This window comes from Lemur catta, chromosome 2 (assembly GCF_020740605.2).
Source record: "Lemur catta isolate mLemCat1 chromosome 2, mLemCat1.pri, whole genome shotgun sequence".
Taxonomy (NCBI): Eukaryota; Metazoa; Chordata; class Mammalia; order Primates; family Lemuridae; genus Lemur; species Lemur catta.
In genome coordinates this window covers 85,271,559-85,296,321 of record NC_059129.1, presented here as the reverse complement: position 1 = coordinate 85,296,321, position 24,763 = coordinate 85,271,559, and the positions used below count along the sequence as shown (strand labels likewise).

Sequence of the window (24,763 nt, the reverse complement as noted above, 5' to 3'; positions counted from 1 at the left end):
AATGTAAAATAAAATTCAGAATTTCTCAACACAGGAAATAAAAATCTTATTCTCTTTAACCATTTTTTAACTAAAAATTTATATGTAACCTCTCTTTGGGAAAAAAATAAAAAATAACAATAAGTTACTATTCCAGCTATTATTTTTTAAAATTTCAAAATATTAATGGGGTACAAATGTTTTTGGCTACATGGATCACTTTTATAACTATTTAACCTTTTAACAAGTGTGCTTTACACACACGTATTTCAACATTTGTGTTGTTCTTCCTGGGAATTATTGCCTATAATAACCATCATGGGGTCTACATCAAGGAGATGAGAATTTATGAATATGATGATTCATATGATTTCAGATTTGAGACTAATCCCCACATGAATCATTCTCCCTTCTTCTTTTTAGGTAAAAGTAAGCCATAGAATAATTCTTAGGACAATTAGGCAGGACACTATATGTATTTAATGATTTCCCTGTTAAAATACAGTTTTCAAAGTATTCTGCATCATGTTTACACTAGCAGTTCTTCAAATAATAAATCAACTATTTAAAATCATCAAGGAGGATCAATTTAGAGAGGTTTTAAAATGCTTTTTCATTCTGTTGTAAATTGACAAATTAAAATATTTAGGGAGTACAAAGTGATGTTAGGATATATGTATACAAAGTGGAATGATTAGATTGAGCTAATTAACATACTCATCATCTTACATACTTATTTTTTTCTTATGAGAACATTTGAAATTTACTCTCTTAGCAATTTTGAAATGTACAATACAATATTGTTGACTATAGTCATCCTGTGTGCAATATATCCTTAAAAAACTTAGTCTTCCTGTCTATGGAAACTTTGTATCCTTTGACCAACATCTCTCTATTTCCCCCAACCCCCAGCCTTTGGTAATCACCATTCTACCCTCTTTCTGAGTTCGATTGTTTTAGATACCACATATAAGTGAGAACATGTGGTATTTGTCTTTCTGTGCTTGGCTTATTTCATTTAGCATAATAATCCTCTAGGTTCATCCATGTTGTCACAAATGGCAGAATTTCCTTCTTTTTAAGGCTGAATAGTATTCCATTGTGTATGCATACCACATTTATATCTCTTTGACATACTGATTTCAAATCCTTTAAATATATATCCAGAAGTGGGATGTCTAGATCATGTGGTAATTCCTATTTTTAATTTTTTGAGGAACCTCCATATTATTTTCCATAGTGGCTGTACTAATTTGCATTCCCACCAACAGTGTGCAAGGGTTGCCTTTTTTTCACATTGTCTTGAACACTTATCTTGTGTCTTTTTTTTCCCCAAAAAATATGATGGGAGTACAAACGTTTTTGATTACATGGACCGCTTTTGTTATGTTTGCATCAGGGTTATAAGTGTGCCCATCACCCAAATAATGTTCATTGTACACTTATGAAAAAATGCTCAATGTCACTAATCATTAGGGAAATGCAAATTGAAACCACAATGAGATATCACCTTATCCCAGTTAGAATGACTTTTATTAAAAAGTCCAAAAATAATAGATGCTGGCATGGATGCAGAGAGAAAAGAACACTTATACCCTGTTGGTGGGACTCCAAATTAGTACAACTTCTATGGAAAACAATATGGAGATTCCCCAAAGAACTAAAAGTGCCTGCCATTTGATCCAGCAATCTCACTGCTGGGTATTTACCTACAGGAAAAGAAGTCATTTTATGCAAAAAAAAAAAAAAAAAAAAAAAAAAAACAATTGCACTTGAATGTCTATTGCAGGACAATTCACAATTGCAAGTATGTGGAATCAACCCAAGTGCCCATCAGTTCATAAGTGGATTAAGAAAATGTGGTATATGTATACTGTGGAATACTACTCAGGCACGAAGAAGGATGAATTAAGGCCTTTGCAACAATTTGGATGGAATTGGAGAATATTTTCTTTTGTCTTTTTGGTAATAGCCATTCTGACAGGTGTGAGGTGATATCTCATTGTGGTTTTAATTTGCATTTCCCTAATTTGTATGTCTTCTTTTGAGAAATGTCTATTTGGGTCCTTTGCTTATTTTTAAATCAGGTTATTTGTTTTCTTGCTTGGAATTTGAGTTCCTTATATATTTTGGATATTAACCCATTATCAAGTATATGCCTTGCAAATTATTTTCTCCTGATTTTTAGGTTTCCTCACATTAGTTGCTTCCTTTACTGTGCAGAGACTTTTTTATTGATATAATCTCAATTGTCTATTTTTGCTTTTGTTTTTGGGGTCAAATTCAAAAAATCATTGCCCAAACCAATGTCATGTGGTTTCCTCCCTGTGTTTTCTTCTAATAGTTTTACAGTTTCAAGTCTTACATTTAAATCTTTGTCTTAGTCCATTTTGTGCTGCTATAACAGAATACCACAGATTTATAATTTATAATGAACAGAAATTTATTTCTCACGGGTCTGGACACTGGGAAGTCCACAAATGAGGGGCTAGCATATTGTGAGGGCCTTTGTGTTGCGTGATCCCATGATGGAAGGCAGAAGGGGAAAGAGAGGGCAAGAGAGAGACAAAGGGGGGTGGTCTGATTCTTTTATAAAGAATCTACTCCCACAATAATGGCATTAATCCATCCATTTGGGCAGAGCCCTCATGGCCTAATCACCTCTTGTTAGATCTACCTCTGAACACTACTGCATTGGGAATTAAGTTCCCAACACATGGTTTTTGAGGGACACATTCAAACTATGGCAGTCTTTAATCCATTTTGAGTTAGTTGATTTCTGTATAGGGTATGAGATAAGGGTCTAAATTACATTCTTCTGTATGTGTATATCCAATTTTTCCAACACCCTTTCTTGAAGGGACTGTCCTTTTCCCATTGTGTGTTCTTGGCACCTTTGTTGAAAATCAATTGACTGTAAATATGTCGGTTCATTTCTGGGTTCTCTGTTTTGTTTTGTTGGTCGGTGTGTCTGTTTTTATGCCAGTATCATGCTATTTTAGTTGTTAACAGCTTTGTAATACCATTTGGAATTAGGTAGCATGATGCCTCCAGCTTTATTCTTTATGCTCAAGATTGTCTAGGCTATTCAGGGTTTTTTGTGGTTCCATAGGAATTTTAGGATTGTTTTATAATAGAAAAAATTCTGTGCAAAATGTCATTGGAATTTTGATAGGGATTGCATTGAGTGCTTTGGTAGATTGCTGATGGCTTTGGGTAGTTTGGATGTTTTAACATTAATTCTTCTAATCCATGAACAAGGAATGTCTTTCCATTTATTGTGCCATCTGCAATTTCTTTCATCAGTGTTTTGTAATTTTCAGTGTGTAGGTTTTTCATCTCCTTGGTTAAATATTTCTAAGCATTTATTTTTATTTTTATTTATTTTATTTTTTTATTTTTTTTGAGACTGAGTCTCACTGTTGCCTGGGCTAGAGTGCCATGGCATCAGCCTAGCTCACAGCAACCTCAAACTTCTGAGCTCAAGCGATCCTACTGCCTCAGCCTCCCGAGTAGCTGGGACTACAGGCATGTGCCACCATGCTTGGCTAACTTTATATATATATGTATATATATATATATATTTTTTTTTTTTTTAGTTGTCCAGCTAATTTCTTTCTATTTTTAGTAGAGACGGGGTCTCACTCTTGCTCAGGCTGGTCTCAAACTCCTGAGCTCAAACGATCCGCCTGCCTCAGCCTCCCGGAGTGCTAGGATTACAGACGTGAGCCACCGTGCCCGGCTTCTAAGCATTTTTTAATTTTTTTAATTTCAAAATATTAAGGGGTACAAATATTTTTGTCATATAGATACCTTTTATAATGCACTGGGGCTTTTAGTGTGCTCGTCACCCAAATAGTGTTCATTGTACCCAATAGGTAGATTTTTACCCCTCCCCTTTTCTCCCTCCCCCTTCTTGAATTCCTGTGACCTTTAAGTCTCTTTGTGCCCATGTGTACCCACTGATTAGCTCCCAGTTATTAGAGAGTACATGTGGTGTTTATTTTTCCATTCCTGAGATACTTCACTTCACTTAGGATAATTGTCTCCAGTTCCATCCAAGTTGCTGCAAAAGACATTATTTAGTTTCTTTTTATGGCTGAGTAGTACTCTATGGTACATATACACCACATTTTCTTAATCCACTCATAAATTGATGGGTACTTAGGTTGATTCTATATCTTTGTGATTGTGAATTATAGTATAATAAACATTCAAGTACAGTTGTCTTTTTCATAAAATGACTTCTCTTCCTTTGATTAGATACCCAGTAGTGGGATTGCTTGGTCAAGTGATAAGTCTACAACTATTTATTTAATTTATTTTTTTGTAACTACTGTAAATGACATTGTTTTCTTAAATTTTTATTTTTGGATAGTTGTTAGTATCTAGAAACATCACTGATTTTTGTGTGTTGATGTTATATTTAATATTTTACAACTTTACTGTTATTTTATAACTGTTCATTAGTTCTAACAGTTTTTTTTTGGTGGTGTCCTTATGTTTCTCTTTGTATACACTCAGTGAATGTCGACAATTTCACCACTTCCTTTCCTATTAGATGCCTTTTATTTCTTTTTCTTGCGTAATCGCTCCAGCAAAGTCTTCCAGCAAGGTACCATGTTGAATAGAAGTGGTGAGAGTAATCATCCTTGCCTTGTTCCTGATCTTTTGAGGAAAAGCTTTCAGCTTTTCACTGTTGAGTATCATGTTATCTGTGAGCTTGTCATATCTGGCCCTTAGTATGTTAATGTACATTTTTTCTATACCTATTTTGTTGAGAGTTTTTTATGTGAAAGGGTATTGAATTTTGCCAAATGCTTTTCCTGCAGCTAATAAGATGATCATATGGGTTTTCTTCTTTATTCTGGTAATGTCGTATATTACATTTATAGATTTGCAGCTGTTAAACTGTCCTTGCATCCCTGGGATAAATCTCACTTGATCATGGTGTGTGATCCTTTTAATGTGCTGTTGAATTTCGTTTGCTAATATTTTCTTGAGAATTTTTGCATCTGTGTTCATGAAGGATATTGGTCTGTAGTTTTTTATTTTTGTAATGTCCTATCTTGCATTGATACCAAGGTAATGCTGGCCTTGTAAAAAGAGTTAGGAGATATTTTCTCCTCTGATTTTTGGGAAGAGTTTGAGAAGGATTAGTATTAGTTCTTTAAATATTTTGTAGAAACTAGCTGTGAAGCTGTCAGGTCTTTGTCTTTTCTTTGATGGGAGACTTTGTATTACTGATTCCATCTCTTTACCTGTTATTGCAAATTTTCTATTTTTTTATGATTCAGTCTTGGTGGATTGTATGTGTCCAGGAATTTATCTGTTTATTCTAGGTTATCTATTTATTGACATATAATTGTTCATAGTAATTGCTTATGATCTTTTATATTTCTGTGGTAGCAGTTGTAATGTCTCCTCTTTCATTTCTGATTTTATTTATTTGAATCTTCTCTCTTTTCTTAATCTAAGAGTTTGTCAATTTCATTTATCTTTTTAAAAAAGCAATTCTTAGTTTCATTCATTTTTTTTCCTATTATTTTTCTACACTAATTCATTTACTTCTACTCTGTTCTTTATCATTTCCTTCCTTCTGCTAACTTTGGGCTTAAGTTGTTCTTCTGTTTTCTTGAGCTGTAATGTTAGGTTGTTTGAGATCTGTTTTTGATACAGGTGTTTATTGCTGTTTGGTATGTACTTCCATTTTCATTTGTCTCAAGATATTCTTTGATTTAGAATTGTTTGTAGGCTCAGTTTGCTGTATGGTCTGTGAACCGTAGTAGATTTTCTTTTTTTATGTATATTTCACAAAATTTGGAAGATGAGGTCTATGTTTTTTTTTTAACAGCTTTACTGAAGAATAATTGATTTATAATAAACTGCGTATGGTTACAGTTTGTAATTTTATTGGTTTTTACATGTGAAATCATCATTCTCAGGATAAAATGATAAACATGTTCATTACCCCCAAAAGTTTTCTCTTATTCTTTTCTAATCTTCCTCACTTTTTCTTACTCCCTTATTCCATATTTTTACTCCCTTCTTTGGCAACTATCTACTGTTTAGTGTTCATTTTATAGAAGTTTATGTAAGTGAAAGCGTACAATATGTGCTTTTTTGAGAGAATGGGTTGATTAGGTTCATCCATGTTGTATTTATTAATAGTCCATTCTCTTTATTGCTGAGTGGTATTTTATTGTATAGTTATATCACCACTTGTTGATGGACATTTGAGATATTTCTAGTTTTTGGCTATTATGAATAAAACTGCCGTGGAACTTGAGTGCAAGTCTTTTGCGGACTTATGCTTTTATTTTTTTAGAGCAGGGGCTGGCAGAGGACCAGATAGCAAATGTTTTTGGCTTCCTTTTTGGACTGTGATCTGAGAACTCTAGGTAATAAGCTGGGGCAATCACAGGACATACTTCATTTGTCTCTTCTCTCTCAGGTACCACTGACCTGCACTCCTTTTTGTCCAGTTTCTAAAAACCATTGTCTTTGTATGTTGTGCTTTTTAGTTGTTTAGTGGGACTGGGGGCTAGTCTGGTCCTTGTTACTCTGTCTTGGCTGAGAGTGGAGAATCTGTCCATACATTTTAATGCACTTATGTTTCTTTTTGTCAATTTTAATTCCTTTGTATTTAAAACCATTATGCCCAGATATGTGAGTTTTTTGTTTTCATGTTATATTTATGCCCTAGATTATGCAGCTCCATAACTATGAACAGGATGAATGACTTTAGGATTCCCTAAAAGATCACCTCTTAAAATACTCATCTGTTTATACAGGAATATTAAACTATGTTAATATATCAATTAATTTTATACCCCTTGTTTAGGAGTCACTCTCTCTCTCTTACTGATTGCTTGTGTTAGTTTTTTTCTTTCTGCCTTTTGTATTATTTACTAATACCTTTTATATTATGAAATAAAGTACACATATAGGAAGTATATAGATTGTAAATGTATAGCTTAATGAAATTTCATGTAACCAACACCCATTTAACCACTACTCAGGACAAGAAAGAAAATATTAACAGCATCCCAGAGGCCCTCGCCATGGTCTTTCCCAGTTACAACCTTCTCCCTCCCACCAAAGATAACCACCATCCCTGACCCTGGTGGTTTTTACTTCCTTGCTCTTCCTTATGCTTTTACTACTCAGGTAGGCATCTATCTGTAAACACTAGTGTTTGGTTTTGCCTGCTTTTGCACCTTACATAAATATAGCCCTGTGTTCTTTTATGTCTGGCTTTTGTTCAATATTGTGATTTTAAAATTCATCAATGATTTGTGGAATTTATTCCTTTTCATTGGTGTATAATATTATGCTATATAAAGGCATTTGGATGGATAGCAGTTTGAGGTGATTACCAATAATAGCCAAACATATTTGCACATGTGCTTCAGGACACATGTACTCATGCTTGTCTACTGGATACATACCTAAAATTGGAATTGCCAGATCCCAGGATATGCATATATTTGACTTAGAAAATAATGTTTGTTATAAATTTCTTCTACTTGGTGGTTTCTTTCAGTCTCTTAGTGATGTCTTTTTAGTTTTTTAAATTTTAAAATAATTTTAGACTTACAGAAAAGTTGTAAAAATATTGCAGAGTATTCCTGTATACTCCTCACATTGTTTCCTCTATTGTTAACATTCTTATATAACCATAGTACCTTTATCAAAACCTGGAAATAAACATTGGTATAATGCTATTAACTTATTTACATTCATTATCCTCATTTTGCCAATTTCCCCACTAATATATTTTTTCTCATCCAGGATCCAGACCACAATCATACATTACATTTAGTTGCCATGTCTCCTTAATCCAATCTGTAGTAATAACCTCTGTTTTGTTTTTCATGACCTTGATACTTTTTGAAGAATACTGGTCAGTTATTTTTTAGACTGTCTTTGGTTTAGTCTTTGATTCTTTTGCTTTTTTTTTTTTTTGGCAAGAATGAAGTGAGAGTGTGCTATTCTCAGTGCATTATATGGTGTCAGTTAAGGGGGCATGTTGATAGATCTTAAATACTCGTGATTACTTGGTTAAGGTTGTCTACTGGGTTTCTCTATTCTACAGTTGTTTTTTTCTTTGTAATTATTAAGTGTTTTCTGGGGGGAAACATTGAGACTATGCAATATCTCATTAAACTTTCATCTAATTTTAATACTTTTCAGTGGTTTTTACTGGCAGCAGTCATTATTGTAGTGTTTTTTAATTTCAGTTTTGTGAATATTTCAAATATTGGTGAATTTCAGTTTCCCTCATTCTTTTTCTATGTATTAATAAGAATTTTACCTTAAAGAAGAACTCTTTTTCCCCATGTATGTATTTATAATATTAATAGTATGTACTTAAGAATACAGTTGACCTTTGAATAACACAAGGGTTAGGGGTGCTGACACTCCCTACCCCCATGCAGTAGAAAATGTATGTATAACTTTTGACTCTCCCCACACTTACTGCTAATACCCTACTGTTGACTGGAAGCCTTACCGATAACATAAGCAATAAATCAATATATATTTTGTATGTTATATGTATTCTATACTGTATTCTTATAAAGTAAGCTAGAGAAAAGAAAATATTATTAAGAAAATCATAAGGAAGAGAAAATATATTTACTATTCATTAAATAGAAGTGGATCATCATAAAGGTTTCCTTTTCGTCATCTTCACATTGTGTAGGCTGAGAAAGAGGAGGGATTGGTCTTGCTGTCTCAGTAATGGCAGAGATTGAAGAAAATCTCACATATAAGGGCATCTCCATAGTTAAAACCTGTGTTCAAGAGTCAACTGTATTTTATTCCATAGGTTATAATCCAGTGCTATCATTTTATTTTGGTGTTTTGATCTTGACCATTAGGAAGTATTTCAGGTTGCTTTCTGTGTCTTTTTAACATGCTCCCATCATTTTTTCAGTACTTCCTAACCTTCTGGTAGGAAGTTGTTCTAGAAATCTTCTGTTTTCCTCCCTCAGCCCAGCAATCAGCTGTTTCTCCAAGGAGCCCTAGTTTCTTTTATTGATGAATGATAGGAACAAAAATCTAGATTCGTAGGTGTGGTCATTGCTGCTGGTAGTCATTCCTGGCCCTCTGTTGTCAGAGCTAAGAATGTATCATATACTAACAAGTACCTACAGACACATTTATGTTTATTTCTTTATCTATGTTTGAATATACTAAAAGCCATGAGGTCCTATTGATGCCATGATTCTAATCCAACATCATAATGTTAATTCTATCCTTTTCCCTTTTCTTATTTATAAGTGTACAGTGAGAAACCTGCATCTCATTATTCATGATATGTTTGTTTATTAAACCCTAGTATATAACGTATTTTCAGAATTACTATACCATACCCCTGTGAGTAACAAATTTACTAACTCAAGAAAAATATTTGTGTGCAGTTCTTTTTGTATGTAGCTTTAGGGAATATAGTCAAAATACTCTTTTCTGAAGTTACTTAAATTCTTTTTCATTCACATCCCTCTTAAATATAGAATATTATTCATTAGTAATATTATTTCTATTCCATTTTGGGTTCTCTCAAAATATTAATTGATTTTAATTTTTTATTTCTTTGCTTATTTGCTGTATGAAACATTATCATGGTTCTAAGTCATAACTATACAAAAAGGTATTTTTTTTTCCTTTTTTTCAATTATAAAACAGCTTCTGAAAAAAGGTATTCTCATAGAGTGTCATTCTTCATTCATCCTACTACTTCATTTTTATTCCTTCATTATTTCTACCTTGTTTGCACCTGTGCCCTCTAGGAAACCAATCTCTTTAGTTTCTCTTTTAGCCTTCGTGTAATTCCTTTGCACAAATGAACAGATAGGTACATGAATGCTTTCTTATACTTTTTCTTTATATGAAGGGTAACGTACTACATATCCTCTTTTGGATTTTTCTTTTTTCACTTATCTTGGAAATTACTCCCTGTTAGTAAGTAGAGATTGTCTTCATTATTTTTTTTTTACAGCTGCATATTACTCCATTGTGGGGATTCACAATAACTTATTTAACGACTCTGCTATGTTTGAGCATTTAGATTGTTCCAACAGTTTGCAATTACAAACAGTGTTGCAGTGAATAGCCTTGTACATATGTTTTTTTTTAGTTTTTGATTTCAAGGCAGATTGTTAGAAGGGAGATTACTGGGTCAAAAGCTAAGTACATATGTAGTTTTGTTAGATATTGCCAAATTTCCCTCCAGAAGAGTTGACCTAGTTTGCATTTCCAACAACAGTAAATGAGAGTGTCTGTTTTCCCCAGCTTGCCAACAGAATGTGTTGTCCATACATTTTAATTTTTGCCAATCTGATAAGTGAGGATGGTATCTCACTGTTTTAATTTGCATTTTTCTGTTACTAGTGAGTTTGAATATTTTTACATATGGTTAATGTCCATGTTTTATATTTTTTTATGAATTGTCTTTTTTTCCATTTTTCTGTTAGGATTTTTCTCTTCTTAATTTTGAAGAGTTCTTTATATAGGGTTATTAGCCCCTTTTCTGTGGTATATGTTGCAAATATTGCCTCCCAGTTTGGCAGGTGTCTTTTGACTTTGTTTATGGTATTTTTTTGCCGTGGCATTTTTTTTTAATTTTTAGGTAGTATGAGTTAGCCAATATTTTCTCTTATTGCCTTATTATACCAGGTTGAAGAAGAATTCACCCAGGTTTTCTTCTAATTCTTGTAAGGTTTCTTTTTTTGTACTTAGATTCCCAGTCCATTTGGAGTTTATTCTTGTGAATTGTGTGAAGTCTGGATCTTAGTCTATGTCTTGATAAACAGAAATTATTAATTTTAATATAATCAAATATATCAATATTTACCATTATGGTGTATTTTTAATGTATGTGGACAGCCAATTATCCTGGCACTATTTATGGAAAAGATTATCCTTTCCCTACTGCTCTGCAGTGCCACGTTTGTTACAAATCAGGTGTCCCTGTGTAGGTCTGTTTCTAGGTTCTCCATTATATTCCACTGACCTACTTGTCTGTCCTTATGCCAACGCCACGTTTTTGCTGTTGCTACACCTTTCTGGGAAGTCTTGATATGTAGTGGAGCAAGTCCTCCTACTTTGTTCTTTTTTAGGAGAATCTTTTATATTCTTACTCTTTTGCTTACAAGTTTTGTCAGGAGTTTTGAGATTGCATTGAATATATAGATCAGGTTCTGAACGTTTTATGTGGTAACATTGAGATTTGCTGTCTATGAACATGATGTTCTTTCATTTATTTAGGTTTTCTTAAATTTCTTGCAATAATGTTCGATAATTTTATGAATTAAGGTCTTTAACTTCTTTTGTTAGTTTTATTACCTAATTAAAACTATTTTTATCATTTCATTTTGAATTGGATCATTCATAGTTTCATTTTCTAACTTCTTTTTGCTGGTATAGAAATACAGTTGATATTTTTCTCTAATTAATCTAGTATCCAGGAATCTTGGCATAAACTCACTGAATAATTCTAATAATTTATCTGTATATTTTTTGGAACATATGTATGTATGTGCATATATATATTTATACGTATTAATAATTGGGACTTCTTCTCTGACCTGGGGGTTGTGTATAAGCATACGTCTGTCTTTTTAGACATGGGGATTTTCAGGTTATTTTTATGTTATTGATTTCTAGCTGAATTATTGTTTTGAGACTATGATCTTCATTATTGTTATTTGTTCGAAATATACTTCATAGAATATCCTTTTTATTTTTTATTACCTATTTATTTTTTTGGAGATAGAGTCTCGCTCTGTCACCCTGGGTAGAGTGCAATGGCGTGATCATAGCTCACTGCAACTTCAAACTCCTGGGCCCAAGCAATGCCTCCCGAATACCTGGGACTGTAGGTGTGCACCACCACCACACCTGGGTAATTTTTTCTATTTCTGGTAGAGACGGGGTCTTGCTTTTGTTCAGTCTGGTCTTGAAGTCCTGAGCTCAAGCAGTCCTCCTGCTTTGGCCTCCCAGAGTGCTAGGATTACAGGCGTGAGCCACTGTTCCCAGCCTGTAATAAACTTTTTACATTTACATCCTACTAAAGATTCAAAGAATAATGTAAGCCTTCTCAATAATATGCATTTTCTTGAATTCAAAATGCCACTATTGACCCCATCTTAAGTGCATTTGATTTGTGTTTGTTTTTTTAGTAGTAGGTATATTGGATATAGACTGGTATTTGATAACTTACTGTCTGGCTACAAAGTGGGATTTTATGTAATTCAGTATTCAAGGTACTATAAGTTCTTTCAAGGTGTTTTGTTGCACTTTAAAAATATATCTGATAGTGGGCACTATAGTGACAGCTTATCGACAGAACAGTTAATTCTAAATTATGTAGCTTATTTTTAGGAAGAACCCTTGGCCTTTTTTAAACTTTTAATTTGAAATAATTATAGACTCTATTTACTTTTAAAGCAGTTTTTCTATGTCTGATGTATCACCAGTATATGGCAAATAAGGTTCTTTTAAATAGTATTAATTCTATTACCCAACAGATTTTACTTTTCTTTTATGTGAGAAACTTTTCTGGAAGCAATTTTGGGGTTTCCTTTTTAGGATAGATATTTGTTAATATTTGTGTTCATGAAATTGAAAGCAAAGTGAACATTAGTCTTGCCTATTCTCAGTTTTTCGAAAGCTATAATAGAGTTCCTCCCCGCCCCCCAACAGTTTCTCTTTATTGCTACTTTCCAAAAACATCCTCTTTGGTAGCCATACTATAGAAGCATTTAGTTACATGCAAATATCTTAGAAATTGTTAGCATTTTTATAAAGGTTATGGTAATGCTCACCTAACTTAAGGGCAAAACAATTACCTAGTACTAAATGAGTCAGGGTTTCTATTTTAAAATATATATATAAATGCATCTATCACTGCTGAATTAATGCCTTAACTCTGGGGATTTAAAATGTGATTGCTGTATCGCACATAAGCACTCTGACATGATGAAATGGTCCCTGTTACTTAACAATAATTATGTATGCAATTTGGCAGAATAATTTTTTGAAAGGTAAAAATATTTAAAGAAATGTTCCATTTTAAAAGTGGGAATTTGTATTCTCAGAGTATTAATTATTGCGGCTCCCTGGTAGTCTAGTGGCTAAGATTCAGTGCTTTCAAAGTATTAGTTATATTATGCATAGCAGGCTTTTACATTATGATATATATTAAACCCACTTAAATGAAGGCTTTATAATATATAATATATATTAAGGAAAAATGAGTCAGAAGGAGGTACGTGAATAAGAAAGAACAGTATTTTAAAAGTGATCTACCTGATTTATTTAAGGAATTTGTTTAGGAAAAGGTAGTTATTAGATAGGCAAGTTGAAATGAGGGGACACACTAAGTAGTATATTAGCAAGCTTCCTGAAGTGCATAGGCATAGTAATTAGAGGCATATTGATTTTTAAATGTCATCCAGCTTTTATTCTTTTCCTTCTCTAACATCTATTTGTGTGAACAGTCTTCTAAAGGGGCTTTGTCAAGTTTTCTGTGAACATTTGTTATATGAGAAATAAATTTTCACTGCCATATATAACTCACATTCAGTTTGTGATACCAGCAATGATTTGGGAGAAAGTTAAAAGTTTTTAGTTAGATTAATTTTTTATTTGTCAAATGATGACAATGAAATTCTCTATTTCACTCTTGAGATTTGGGAACATTTCCTATGTTTTCTACTTGAATCTAGTAAACAAATGGCTTCTTTTATTTGGCATGTATGTGATGACTTATACTACAAATTATCACATACATTCCGAATGTAATAAGCTTTTTGCTAAGTTGATTGAATTCAGGATCATGTTCATCAGCTATTAATTTCTTTTAGTAACCTTTAATACTTTATAGGTCCTTGTAGAACATAAGAAACAGAGGATGTTCCTAGGAAACTGACTATTTGCCTTGTTTCATAGACTCTAAGTTGCTTTGAGAGCATGCTTTTGTGGTCTTACTAGACCATGTCAGTGGAGGGTAATAACATAACTACCGCATAACTGTCAGCTGGTGACAACAATTATAAGACACCATCGAGTCTCTGAGGCATCTCAATTTTAGAGAAGTTAAATTATGAATAAATGTATATCTTGGAATTGTTGAAATAGGTTTTTTGAAGTCACTAACAGTTTTTTTTTTCTTCTCTTCTTTTTTTAAAAGATGAGATCTTACTGTGTTGCCCAGGCTGGTCTCAAACTCCTGGGCTGAAGCATTTCTCCTGCCGCACCCTCCTGGGTAGCTAGGATTGCAGGCACACATCAATGTACTTGGTACTAACAGAATTTAACACATTGACTGCCACACTAGAAAAAAATATTTTTTCCCTGGGGCCACAGTGTTTTATTAAAACAAAATGATCCTTTCTAATTTGTTACTTTTTTATTGTTTTCTGTGCATGAGTTATATGCAACACAGTCCATGGTTTTAGAATTAAATTGTCAATATTAATTGTAACAATAAGAACATCAACGAGTAAGATTTTCACAAACCTGCTGCGGGGTTTTGCTTCACAAGGCCCCGGCTCAAAACTACCATGATTTAGATACAACTCACATGGCAGTTAATGTGTTAAAAGATATGGCTATGATAATCTTTCTTTTTTTTTTTTAAACTTGATAATAGCTGAGTTTAATGGAAAAGAATGGAGCTGGAGCCCATTCTACTAAGTGAAGTATCACAAGAATGGAAAAACAGGCTATGATAATCTTGTGTTTTAATTTTCTATGATTAGACTAATGTTGCACACTGAGAATTTTCTATTTGATTGTTTTGAGTTTGCAGTTTTTTTTCTTTACTTTAGATACTACTCAGTGTTCCATTCTCAGATTCATGCAATAGAATTTAGAGCCATCCTAGAGATCATTAGAATTCTGTCATCTACCTTGAAAGATCATTGACTTTCACTATCTAGACTCTGAGAGATGTCTTGGCCTACTGGCTTTGAGCAAAGAGTATTGGCAATTCTTTTTCTTTATGTACAGTCGTATTCAGACTGGAGTTGTGTCCATCTATTCACAATGTCCATTATGAAAAAATTTATGGTAAAATATAATGAGATATATCTACATTTGCTTGATTAAACAAGAATATTTAATTATATCCTTCCCATACCCTGCACCACTACCAGTTCCTCTCTGTACGTTCCACTAACACGGTTCTAATGATGGTATTTCTTCATTCCCAATCCTCTTAGAACTTGGGAATAGAAAGGAAGGGATGATGCAGGGATGGCAACCATTATTGTTGTATATTATATCCTATATATGGTTTGATTTTAATTTCCATGTGTATTTATTGTTTTTATAAGAAATAAGTGCATCTTTTAAAAATGTGACTCCATATTACTTACAAAATAAAGTATATGGCATTTGAAATTTTTATGGGCATTCTAAACTTCCTTTGGGTTCTTTTCTCCAACTACATTATCCTTTACTCCACCCATATTTGTCTACTCTTTGTCTCAAATCCTCTGTATTCTCAGGACTTTGTTTAAATTCCTCCCTTTGTGTTTGTTACCCATGCTTTAAGGCTAAGCCCAAATCCTATCTATTCAAACTTTTACATATTCCACCATAGCAAGCACCTCTTACTTTACTACTTTCCAATGATAAAGGTTTCTGTTATACCTCTTTTCATAAGCTACCTTTTGTTAGGGTTATTTATATGTCAGACTTTCCTGTTAGATTTTGGTACTGAATTATTTAGTTATGTATTATCTCCTGTGGTGCATAGTATAGACATGTAATGAGTGCTTTTTGAATTGAAGCCTTATAAATTTTTAGATATATGCATTAATTCTTTCCCAGCGACACTATATATAGTACAATTGACCCTTGAACAAAGTGGGGCTTAGGTGCACCAACCCCCTGCATAGTTAAAAATCCACATAAAATTTTTGACTCCCGCATAACTAATAGCCTACTGTTGACCAGAAATGATAACATATAGTTAATTAACACATATTTTGTATGTTATATGTATTATATACTGTATTCTTACAATAAAGTAAGCTGGAGAAAAGAAAATGTTATTAAGACAATCATAAAAATAGAAAATAGGTTTGCTATTCATTAAGTGAAAGTGAATCATCATAAAGATCTTCATCCTTGCCATCTTTATGTCGAGTAGGCTGAGGAAGAGAAGGAGTTGATCTTGCTGTCTCACGGGTGGCAGAGGCAGAAGAGATGAAGAGGTAGAAGGGGAGGCAGAGGCAGGCACACTTTGTGTAACTTTTATTGAAAAAAAAATCTGTGTATAAGTGGACCTGCACAGTTCAAACCCATGTTGTTCAAGGGGCAACTATGTAATTTTGTTGGAGTTACTGAATACATTCCAGTTTTCATTCTCCTCATTTTACCCATCATTTTCTGAAATATAAAATTTTCTTTTGCTAGCCAGACGCAGTGGCTCACGCCTATAATCCTAGCACTCTGGGAGGCCGAGGCAGGTGGATCTTTTGAACTCAGGAGTTTGAGACCAGCCTGAGCAAGAGCGAGACCCCATCTCTACTAAAATAGAGAGAAATTATCTGGCCAACTAAAAATATATATAGAAAAAATTAGCCAGGCATGGTGGCGCATGCCTGTAGTCCCACCTACCCGGGAGGCTAAGGCAGGAGGATTGCTTGAGCCCAGGAGTTTGAGGTTGCTGTGAGCTAGGCTGACACCATGGCACTATAGCTCAGGCAACAGAGTGAGACTCTGTCTCAAAATAAAAAATAAAAAAAAATTATTCTTTTGCTGGTTACTACTTCATAGAGTAAAAGATAATAATTACATAAATATTTTTTCACAAAATTATATCCTTCAATATATAGATATTATATGTATCAATATCTATATCATATTTATTACATAAATTTTATTAATTATTCAGCCTTACATTTAAGGAAGAATATTTTATAAATGGTGCTTTTTTTTTTCCTTTGTAGATTACTTCCTCAGAATGTTGGCCTTCTGTATGTCGGAGGTTATGAAAGACCCTTTGCACAAATCAAGGTATGATTGTTCATTTTTAGTGTACTTTTCTTGATGTTCACTTGTTCAGAACCCATCAAAAACTTGCTAACAGCTATCAACATGTAAAAAATATTGCAAATGTGAATGATTTCATTGGCTTTTGCATATTTCTGCTGAAAGAAGTCATTCAGCTTTTCAAAAGAATTGATTATTTTAATATTCTTGCACACAGTAGAGTTGACTTTGACCAAAACAATTCAGAGCTGCACAGATTAATCTTTCAGATCATCCATTTACTATGAAAAAATTTTAACTGCTTTATTGAGATATAATTGCCATGTAATAAACTATGCATATTTAAAGTGTGCAGTTTAGTACATTTTGACATGCTTACACTTGTGAAACTATCACCGCAATCAGAATAATGAACATATCCATCACTTGTTTCCTTGTGCCCCCTTGGAAATTTCCCCTCCTTTCCTTTCTTTTTTCCTTCTAGTTCCCAGGCAACCACTAATCTGATTTGTGTCATTATAGATTAATTTGCATTTTTCAGAATTTTATATAAATGGAGTCATATAGTATACATTCTCTTTTTACCTCTTTTACTTGCATAATTATTTTGAGATTCATCAATGTTGTTGGACTTATCACCAGTTATTCTTTTCTATTGACAAGTAGTATTTCATTATATGGCCAAAGTTTGTTCATCCTTCCATCTGCTGATGGGCATTTGGATTGTTTCTGGTTTTGATCTATTCCAAATAAAGCTGCTGTGAACATTTGTGTACAAATTTTGTATGGACATAATGCTTTTCTTTCTCTTGGGTAAATATCTAAGAGGGGAACAGCTGGGTCAAATGGTAGTTGTATGTTTCACTTTTTGAGAAACTACCAAACTATTTTCCAAAGTGGTCGTTCTGTGTTACATTCTCACAGCAGGGTACGCGAGTGCTAGATCCTCTGTATTCCCATCAACATTTGGAATGGTCAGTCTTTTTAAGTTTAGCCATTATCCTATATGTGTAGTATTTCATTGTGGTTTTAATTTACATTTCCATAGTGACTGAGCATCTTTTCATGTGCTCATTTGCCATTTGAACTTCTTCTCTAGTAAAATGTATCTTGACATTTTTCAAGTTTTTTTTTATTGAGTTTTGAGCATTTTTTATATTTTCTGAATATAAGTCCTTTATCAGATATATGATTTGCAAATATTTTCTCCCAGCTATGGCTTGTGTTTTAATTCTCTTAACAGCATCCTCAAAAAGCAGATTCTTAATATTGATAAAGTTCAGTTCATTATTTTTTCTTTCATGGCTCATGGTTTTGATGCTGTGTCTAAGACATATTTGCCCAAATCACAAAGATTTTTCTCTTATGTATTCATCTAGAAGTTGTATTTAGATTTTACATTTAGGTTTATTATCCACTTGAGTTAATTTTTGTATAAGCTGAGGTATGGATTGATGTCTTTTTTCTTTCTTTCTTTCTTTCCTTTCTTTCTTTCTTTCTTTTTTTTTTTTAACATGTAGATATCCAGTTGTTCCAAAACCATTTTTGAAAAGAGTTAAAGACTTCACATCTTTGTTGAAAATCAGTTGATCATGTATGTGTGAATCTGTTCTAGACTCTTCTGTTCCATTGACCTGTGTCTGTCCCTCCACCAATTCCATACTACATTGATTACTATAGCTTCATATAAATCACAAAGTCAAGTAATATAAACCCTCCAACTTAGTTTTTTTTCTAAGTTATTTTGGCTAATTTAGGTTCCTTTTGTTTCCATATGAATTTTTATAATCATCTTGTCAGTTTCTGTAAAAATGCCTGTTGGGATATTGGTTGGGATCATGTTGAATCTATACATAAATTTGAGGTGAATTGAAATCTTAATAATATTGAATATTCTAATTCATGAAGACCATATCTCTCTCCATTTATTTGGGTCTTTAATGTCTCTCAGAAATATTTTGTTATTTTGAGTATATTGATGTTATACATTTTTAACATAGATTTATCTGAAAATGTCATATTTTTGATGCTACTGTACAAGTATTTTATATCAATTTCTAATTGTTCAGTGCTAGTATGTAAAAAGCTGAATTTTTTTATATGTTGACTTTAAGTCCTGTAATCATATTATACCCAATTATTCTAGTAGCTTTTGTTGTAGAATTCATAGAATATTCTACATAAATGATTATGTCATTTACTAATGAAGACACTTTTCCTTTCTTTCTGATCTGGATACTTTTTCTTGCTTTTTCATTATTGCACTGGATAAAACCTGTAGTACACAGTTGAATAGGAATGGTGAGAACAGACATCCTTGTTTTGTTCCTAATCTTAGAAGGAAATCATTTAATCTTTTATCAGAAATTATTTTTGTAGTAATATTAGTTGAGGGTTGATTAATTGATTCCAACTAGGCTTTCTTCTAAGAAATGAAAGAATATTATTAATATTCAAGGCAGTTAATATAAAAGAAAAGATTTGAGACCTTGGTTTTTCTTTGGTTTTATAACTTTATATTTTCTGAGAGGCCTGTAAAATTTGTTTGCGGTGTTTTGTTATTGTTGTTTAGTTTACTCATTTTGTTCACATTTGTTTCTTGGTTCCATGAGTTTTTTGTTTTTTTTTAATTTTTTTCTGTTCATTTGAGAGTTGTGAGTTTAAACTCTTTTCCACTGGCACTTATGACATATTTTTATGGTTTGAAAAACAAGGATTTTTCAGAGTAGACTGAAGCTGACTAGGACATACTAGATATTTAGTACTGAAGATGTTCAGTCACAATATCAACATTTTGAAATGAAAAATCTTATCTTAGTTACCATAGCATCAGCACTTTTTAAAATACCTGTAAATAATAAATTAGATTTAATTAAACCTAAATCTTAAACACTTTGAGAAGTCCATTATTAGGATCTTAACTCATGGACCCTCTTGAACTTTCTAGTTGCTTAAATAATGACAAGTGTTTAGGTACGTATTTTTCTTTCGCTTTTAATATCCCTGAAACACAAGTGGAGATGGCAAGATTCTCTTCATAAACCTCCCTCACTATCCCCTTCACTGAATTCAGCAGTATAGTCAGGAATCCTAATAGGTTTCAGCAGGCACGTTTCTGACAGCCTGTCCATTGGTTTGGAAAATCCTGTTTCTCCTTATTAGAACTGAAATAACTAAAAAGTAAGAGGCTTATCTGATATATTTAGGGAGGGATAGAATTTTTTTGCATATGAGTTTCATGGTGTCTCAAAAGCATAGTCTCAGTGTATACATGAAGATAATTGCTCAGTCACTCACGTAATTTGTTAACATAACATTTTCTTTACCTGGGCATTTCCTAATGAGCTCAGTGACAGAGGTCAATTATTTGTCAATCCTTTATGCCTGGATAATCAACTCTATAGAAAAAAAGTTCATTATTTTAGGTGTCTTTTTCCTTTGATGATGATATGGGAAAGGTTTCTGTCAGTCACCATGAAGGTATTTCTTATTAAATTGTTGAAGTTCTTTCATAATTCCTATGGCTCTACCTAATTAGATCCCTACCTACTTATAAGTTAATTAGAGAACAATAAAAAAAAAGCCACTGTAGTTTAAATGCTTGAGATTAAGCTGGAAATTTAAGGTTCATTTCCTACCTTGGCTTGTATCTGACTTCTTGTGAGTCAAAATACCAGTATTTGCTATGTTTATTTTTCTCCCATTAAACGTAATGATACCTTATATCATCAATATGAGATGTAATCTTTTAAAAATGAAGACTACTTTGCTTTCCTTAAGAGCATGTTGGTTGTTGATCTTTTAAAATAAATTATGATATGAAATTGTTCACTTGATCATTGAGGAAAAGGAATTCTCATTCATTAACATCACAGGACTTAACAATAAGCTCTTCAGTGTGGATGGCTTGTTGTTAGAGGCTCTGTTTGCTAAAGTAGTATTTTATGATTGTGTTTCTAAAAAGGAACTCCATTTTATAAAGGTGAGAAAAAGTAAAACATAACAAAGATAATAGATATTTGGATGATGAATTCATAAAATTGCTATGGCATGCTAATAGATATCTGTACTATTAATATATGGCATGACTTATTACAACCATTCTTACAGCTGAACACACATACACTCTTCCATTATTTATCCATCTTTTAGTTTTCTATCCAAGCCCTAAATTAAGGACATAAATATGTATAAATTTGGGACTTCAGCATACTCTTAGACTGGTGCATCTTCATGCTAGTTCATGTTTCATTGTTGTTAGTGGAAGTTATTCCAATTTTTGTCTTTTAACATCTTTGATAAGTCATAGGGAAGGTTCTTTTTCAAGTAAACTCAGTCCTCTTATATATAACTTTCACCAAAGGCAGTGACTCTATTCTCAGATCATTGACCTCTTTCAGAATCCCATGAAAGCTATGAACTCTCTCTCTAGAAAAATTTACAAACACACCCACACACACACTTTTGCTTATAATTTCAGAGGTTTCAGGAAGCCCACTGAAGTGCATTCAAGGACCCCATATTAAAAACCCTAAAAAGTGAATAATTCAGTCAGGGTGAATTTATTTTAAAAAACAAACAAAAAAAGTGAATAACATGTTTTCCAAGGTTTTTCATTTAACCAAAAAGATACTAAATACATAAAAAGTTATTTTCAGGGAAAATTTGTTATTTGACGAACTTGATTTTAAACATGCATGGTTATTCTCTTGTTTTATCCTAAAATATATAAACTAAATAAAATACTAAATAAACAAAATAAAGCAAAATAAAACACTGATCATTTTATAATGAATTGTAATACAGAACTAGAAAGGAACTGCCTCACAGATCCAGTTATTTTTTTGTGCTATAAATGAAGCAGATTTTACCCTTATCCAAGACTATAACTTCTTTTGACTTTATTGAGATTGTTTCTAAATATACCAGGCTATATGCAACTTAGAATTTTATTAAGTAAGAAATATGTCAGTATACTTTTATATGCAGCTTTTGAAATTATAAAGGGAAGTTTTGATTAAAATAAAATTTTGGTTTATTCCTATTTATACGCTTTCAAGCTGTCAGAAATTTTTCAGAAGTTCCTTATGTGGAGGTTGGGTATTTCTATACATTTTTACCTGATACTTTTATCGTAACAATTTGTGTATGTGTATGTATTCTATTAGTCATATCTTATTTTTGTAGACATGTTCCAGTATAATTATTTACATTTTATACCAGTTATTCTATATTGTTTTCTGGAGCACTTCATAGTCTTTTTTTTTTTTTTAATTTCAGCATATTATGGGGGTACGTAGCCTTTTGTTTTTTGAGACAGGATCTCACTCACCAGGCTTGAGTACAGTAGGGTCACCATAGGTCACAGCAATCTCAAACTCCGGGGCTCAAGCAATCCTCCTGCCTAAGCCATCCGAGTAGATGGGACTACAGTCATGAGCCCCCATCCTGGACTAATCTTTGTTTGTTTGGTTTTTTTTGGTAAAGACAGGGTCTTGCTCTTGCTCAGGCTGGTCTTGGCCCCAAGCTATCCTCCACCTTGGCCTCTCAAAGTGCTAGGATTACAGGTGTAAGCCACCATAGCGGGCCCGATTTAGTAGTCTTGTAAAAATCTTAATGCTCATTCTCACAGGTTTCTGGTCCTGGAGGCTCCATTTAGCAGCCACAATCCATTAAGTCAAGAAGGACTGAAGCCTGTCAACATCACTTTTAATCAACCCAAGTGTTGTTATGGAAAGACTCAAGGCTACAGGGCTGTCCCTTCCCCTAGGGTTTGATATTAGTTGCCTCTTCCGTTTCTGACAGCCCAAGAAGTGTGAGGGGCTGTAAGGCTGAGTCTGACCCATGTTTCCACTTTGACACTGCAGAAAGGCTTAAAAAAAGGTCTTCCATATTTTAAATATGAGTGCCATGCAGCAACCATATGTGAAAAGTAAGGACTATAAACGTTATTTGGGGTTATTTTTTCTGAGGCAGTTATTTTCATTACTGCTAGGTTATTCTCTTCCTCAGAGCCTGGCTTTGTCCCCGATGAGTGACTGGGTGCCATTAGTCACAGGCAGAATATCCTCCAAGCTTTCTGAGTTTGAATTTTTAAAAATCTCTTCACCTCCTAGGAAATATAAAATTGGTGTTTGTATTTATGTGGATGTGTAATACACAGGAAGAAATATTTCTCTCTTAATTTTTGAAGTTATAATTGAAAATCCCCTCAGACTTTTTTTCTATTAAAAAAAAAGTAGAATGTTTTTTCTTTAAGGTATTTTGAGTTCATATTGTTTGTTATTTGTTACTTTAAAGTTGTTTTTGAGATGATTAACAAATTAATTTTAATGTTTAAAGTAAATTAAATTTAAAGGTATTTATTTTGGATCTTTCTATTATGAAAAGACTGAAATATTCTGGAAAAACTGATTTGTTTGGTTTGTTTTCTGACTGATGATCTTTTAGAAAATATCTGATTTAGTAGATCAACACTGCTTTTACTAAAGGAAACTATCATCCATATTTTAAATCTCTAAAATATCTGACTTGGTAGATCAGTACTGTTTTTACTAAAAGAAAGTATTTATCATCCATATTTTAAATTTCTAAAATATCTGACTTTGTGTATCCACACTGCTTTTACTAAAAGAAACTACTTATCATCCATGTTTTAAATCTCTAAAATACCTGAAGAATTATATCAGATAAAGTTGCAATCCCTGGAAGTGAATGTTCTAGTTTAATGGTTTCTAAACTTTTGGCTGTAACTTTTAGTAATGTAAGAAATGTGTTTCTATCAGGATCCAGTACATGTATATGTACATATATTTATATATACACAGCATAAACTGAAGTTTCAAAATAGGTGTGATACTGTTGTGTTTTGTTTCTCTGTTGATTTAGCTTTTAAATGCTGGTCTCAACCAACTAAATTAATTTGCCTATTAGAAAATGGGTCACGACTCACAGTTTTGCAAACACTGCTTCAGTGTAGGACATGTCCAGCTAATGCTGCCATATGCTTCTGGCAGGAGAATGCCACATTTTGTAATATAGATGATAGTGAAGAAGAAGCTCTCCTCTCCCTGAATTGATGATGTTAACCCTCGGAGTGGCTTTGGAGGGGAAGAAAAAGATGAGATGTCATAGTTGCTGAAAGAGGGAGGAGGAAAGTATAGGAAGAGATAAATGAGAAATGAATTAAGATGTTTTATGAAGCCAAGTAAAGCTATTTTCTGTTTCAAAAATACTAATTGTCAAGAACAGAAGGGAGCTTTGCACACCTACTCTGTCTTCCAAATGATTTCATGTTTTTTGAGGATAGAGAAAGAAATAAATGTGAGATCTTCCCTAGGTAAAAAAAATTAGAAAGCAATTGAGGCGAGTGAGGATTTGAGACAAAGCAAAGGAATCAGATTTAGATCTATGTGATCTGTTCCTTGAATAATGGCTAAATTTTCTGTAGTACTGTTGTTACTGATGAGGTAAATTTTCAGTGTCTCATATTGCAGTAATAGGGGATATAGTAGTTATACATACGTTGAAAACAGAAGCTTAAAAAAAAAAAAAACCTCGTGGAAGCTAAAAGTCTCCCTACTTCCACACAATAGCAATTAACTTACTGATAGCTTCTTATCCTGTATGGTTGCTGACAGAGTGCTTCAGGGTCACTGCTGGGCTCTCAAGTGAGCCCACACTGTAACATTCTGGATGGTAAAAACTGTGTATTTTTACTAACATGTCATATACTAATTGCAGACCAGGGTTCTAAAAACTATTTTATTAT

At 33.0% G+C, this 24,763-nt stretch overlaps 1 protein-coding gene across 2 annotated transcripts in view; it reads left to right on the top strand.

The window, feature by feature from the left end:
* RNGTT (RNA guanylyltransferase and 5'-phosphatase) overlaps nt 1-24,763 on the top strand; it is a 270,915-nt gene that overhangs the window by 206,062 nt on the left and 40,090 nt on the right. For both annotated transcript variants that reach the window (XR_006733534.1, XM_045544004.1), the window contains exon 14: nt 16,950-17,016. Coding sequence is in view for 1 of the 2 variants with exons in the window: in XM_045544004.1 (XP_045399960.1) it covers nt 16,950-17,016 (67 nt within the window). In the remaining variant the exon portion in view is untranslated. The remainder of the gene's footprint in view (nt 1-16,949; nt 17,017-24,763) is intronic.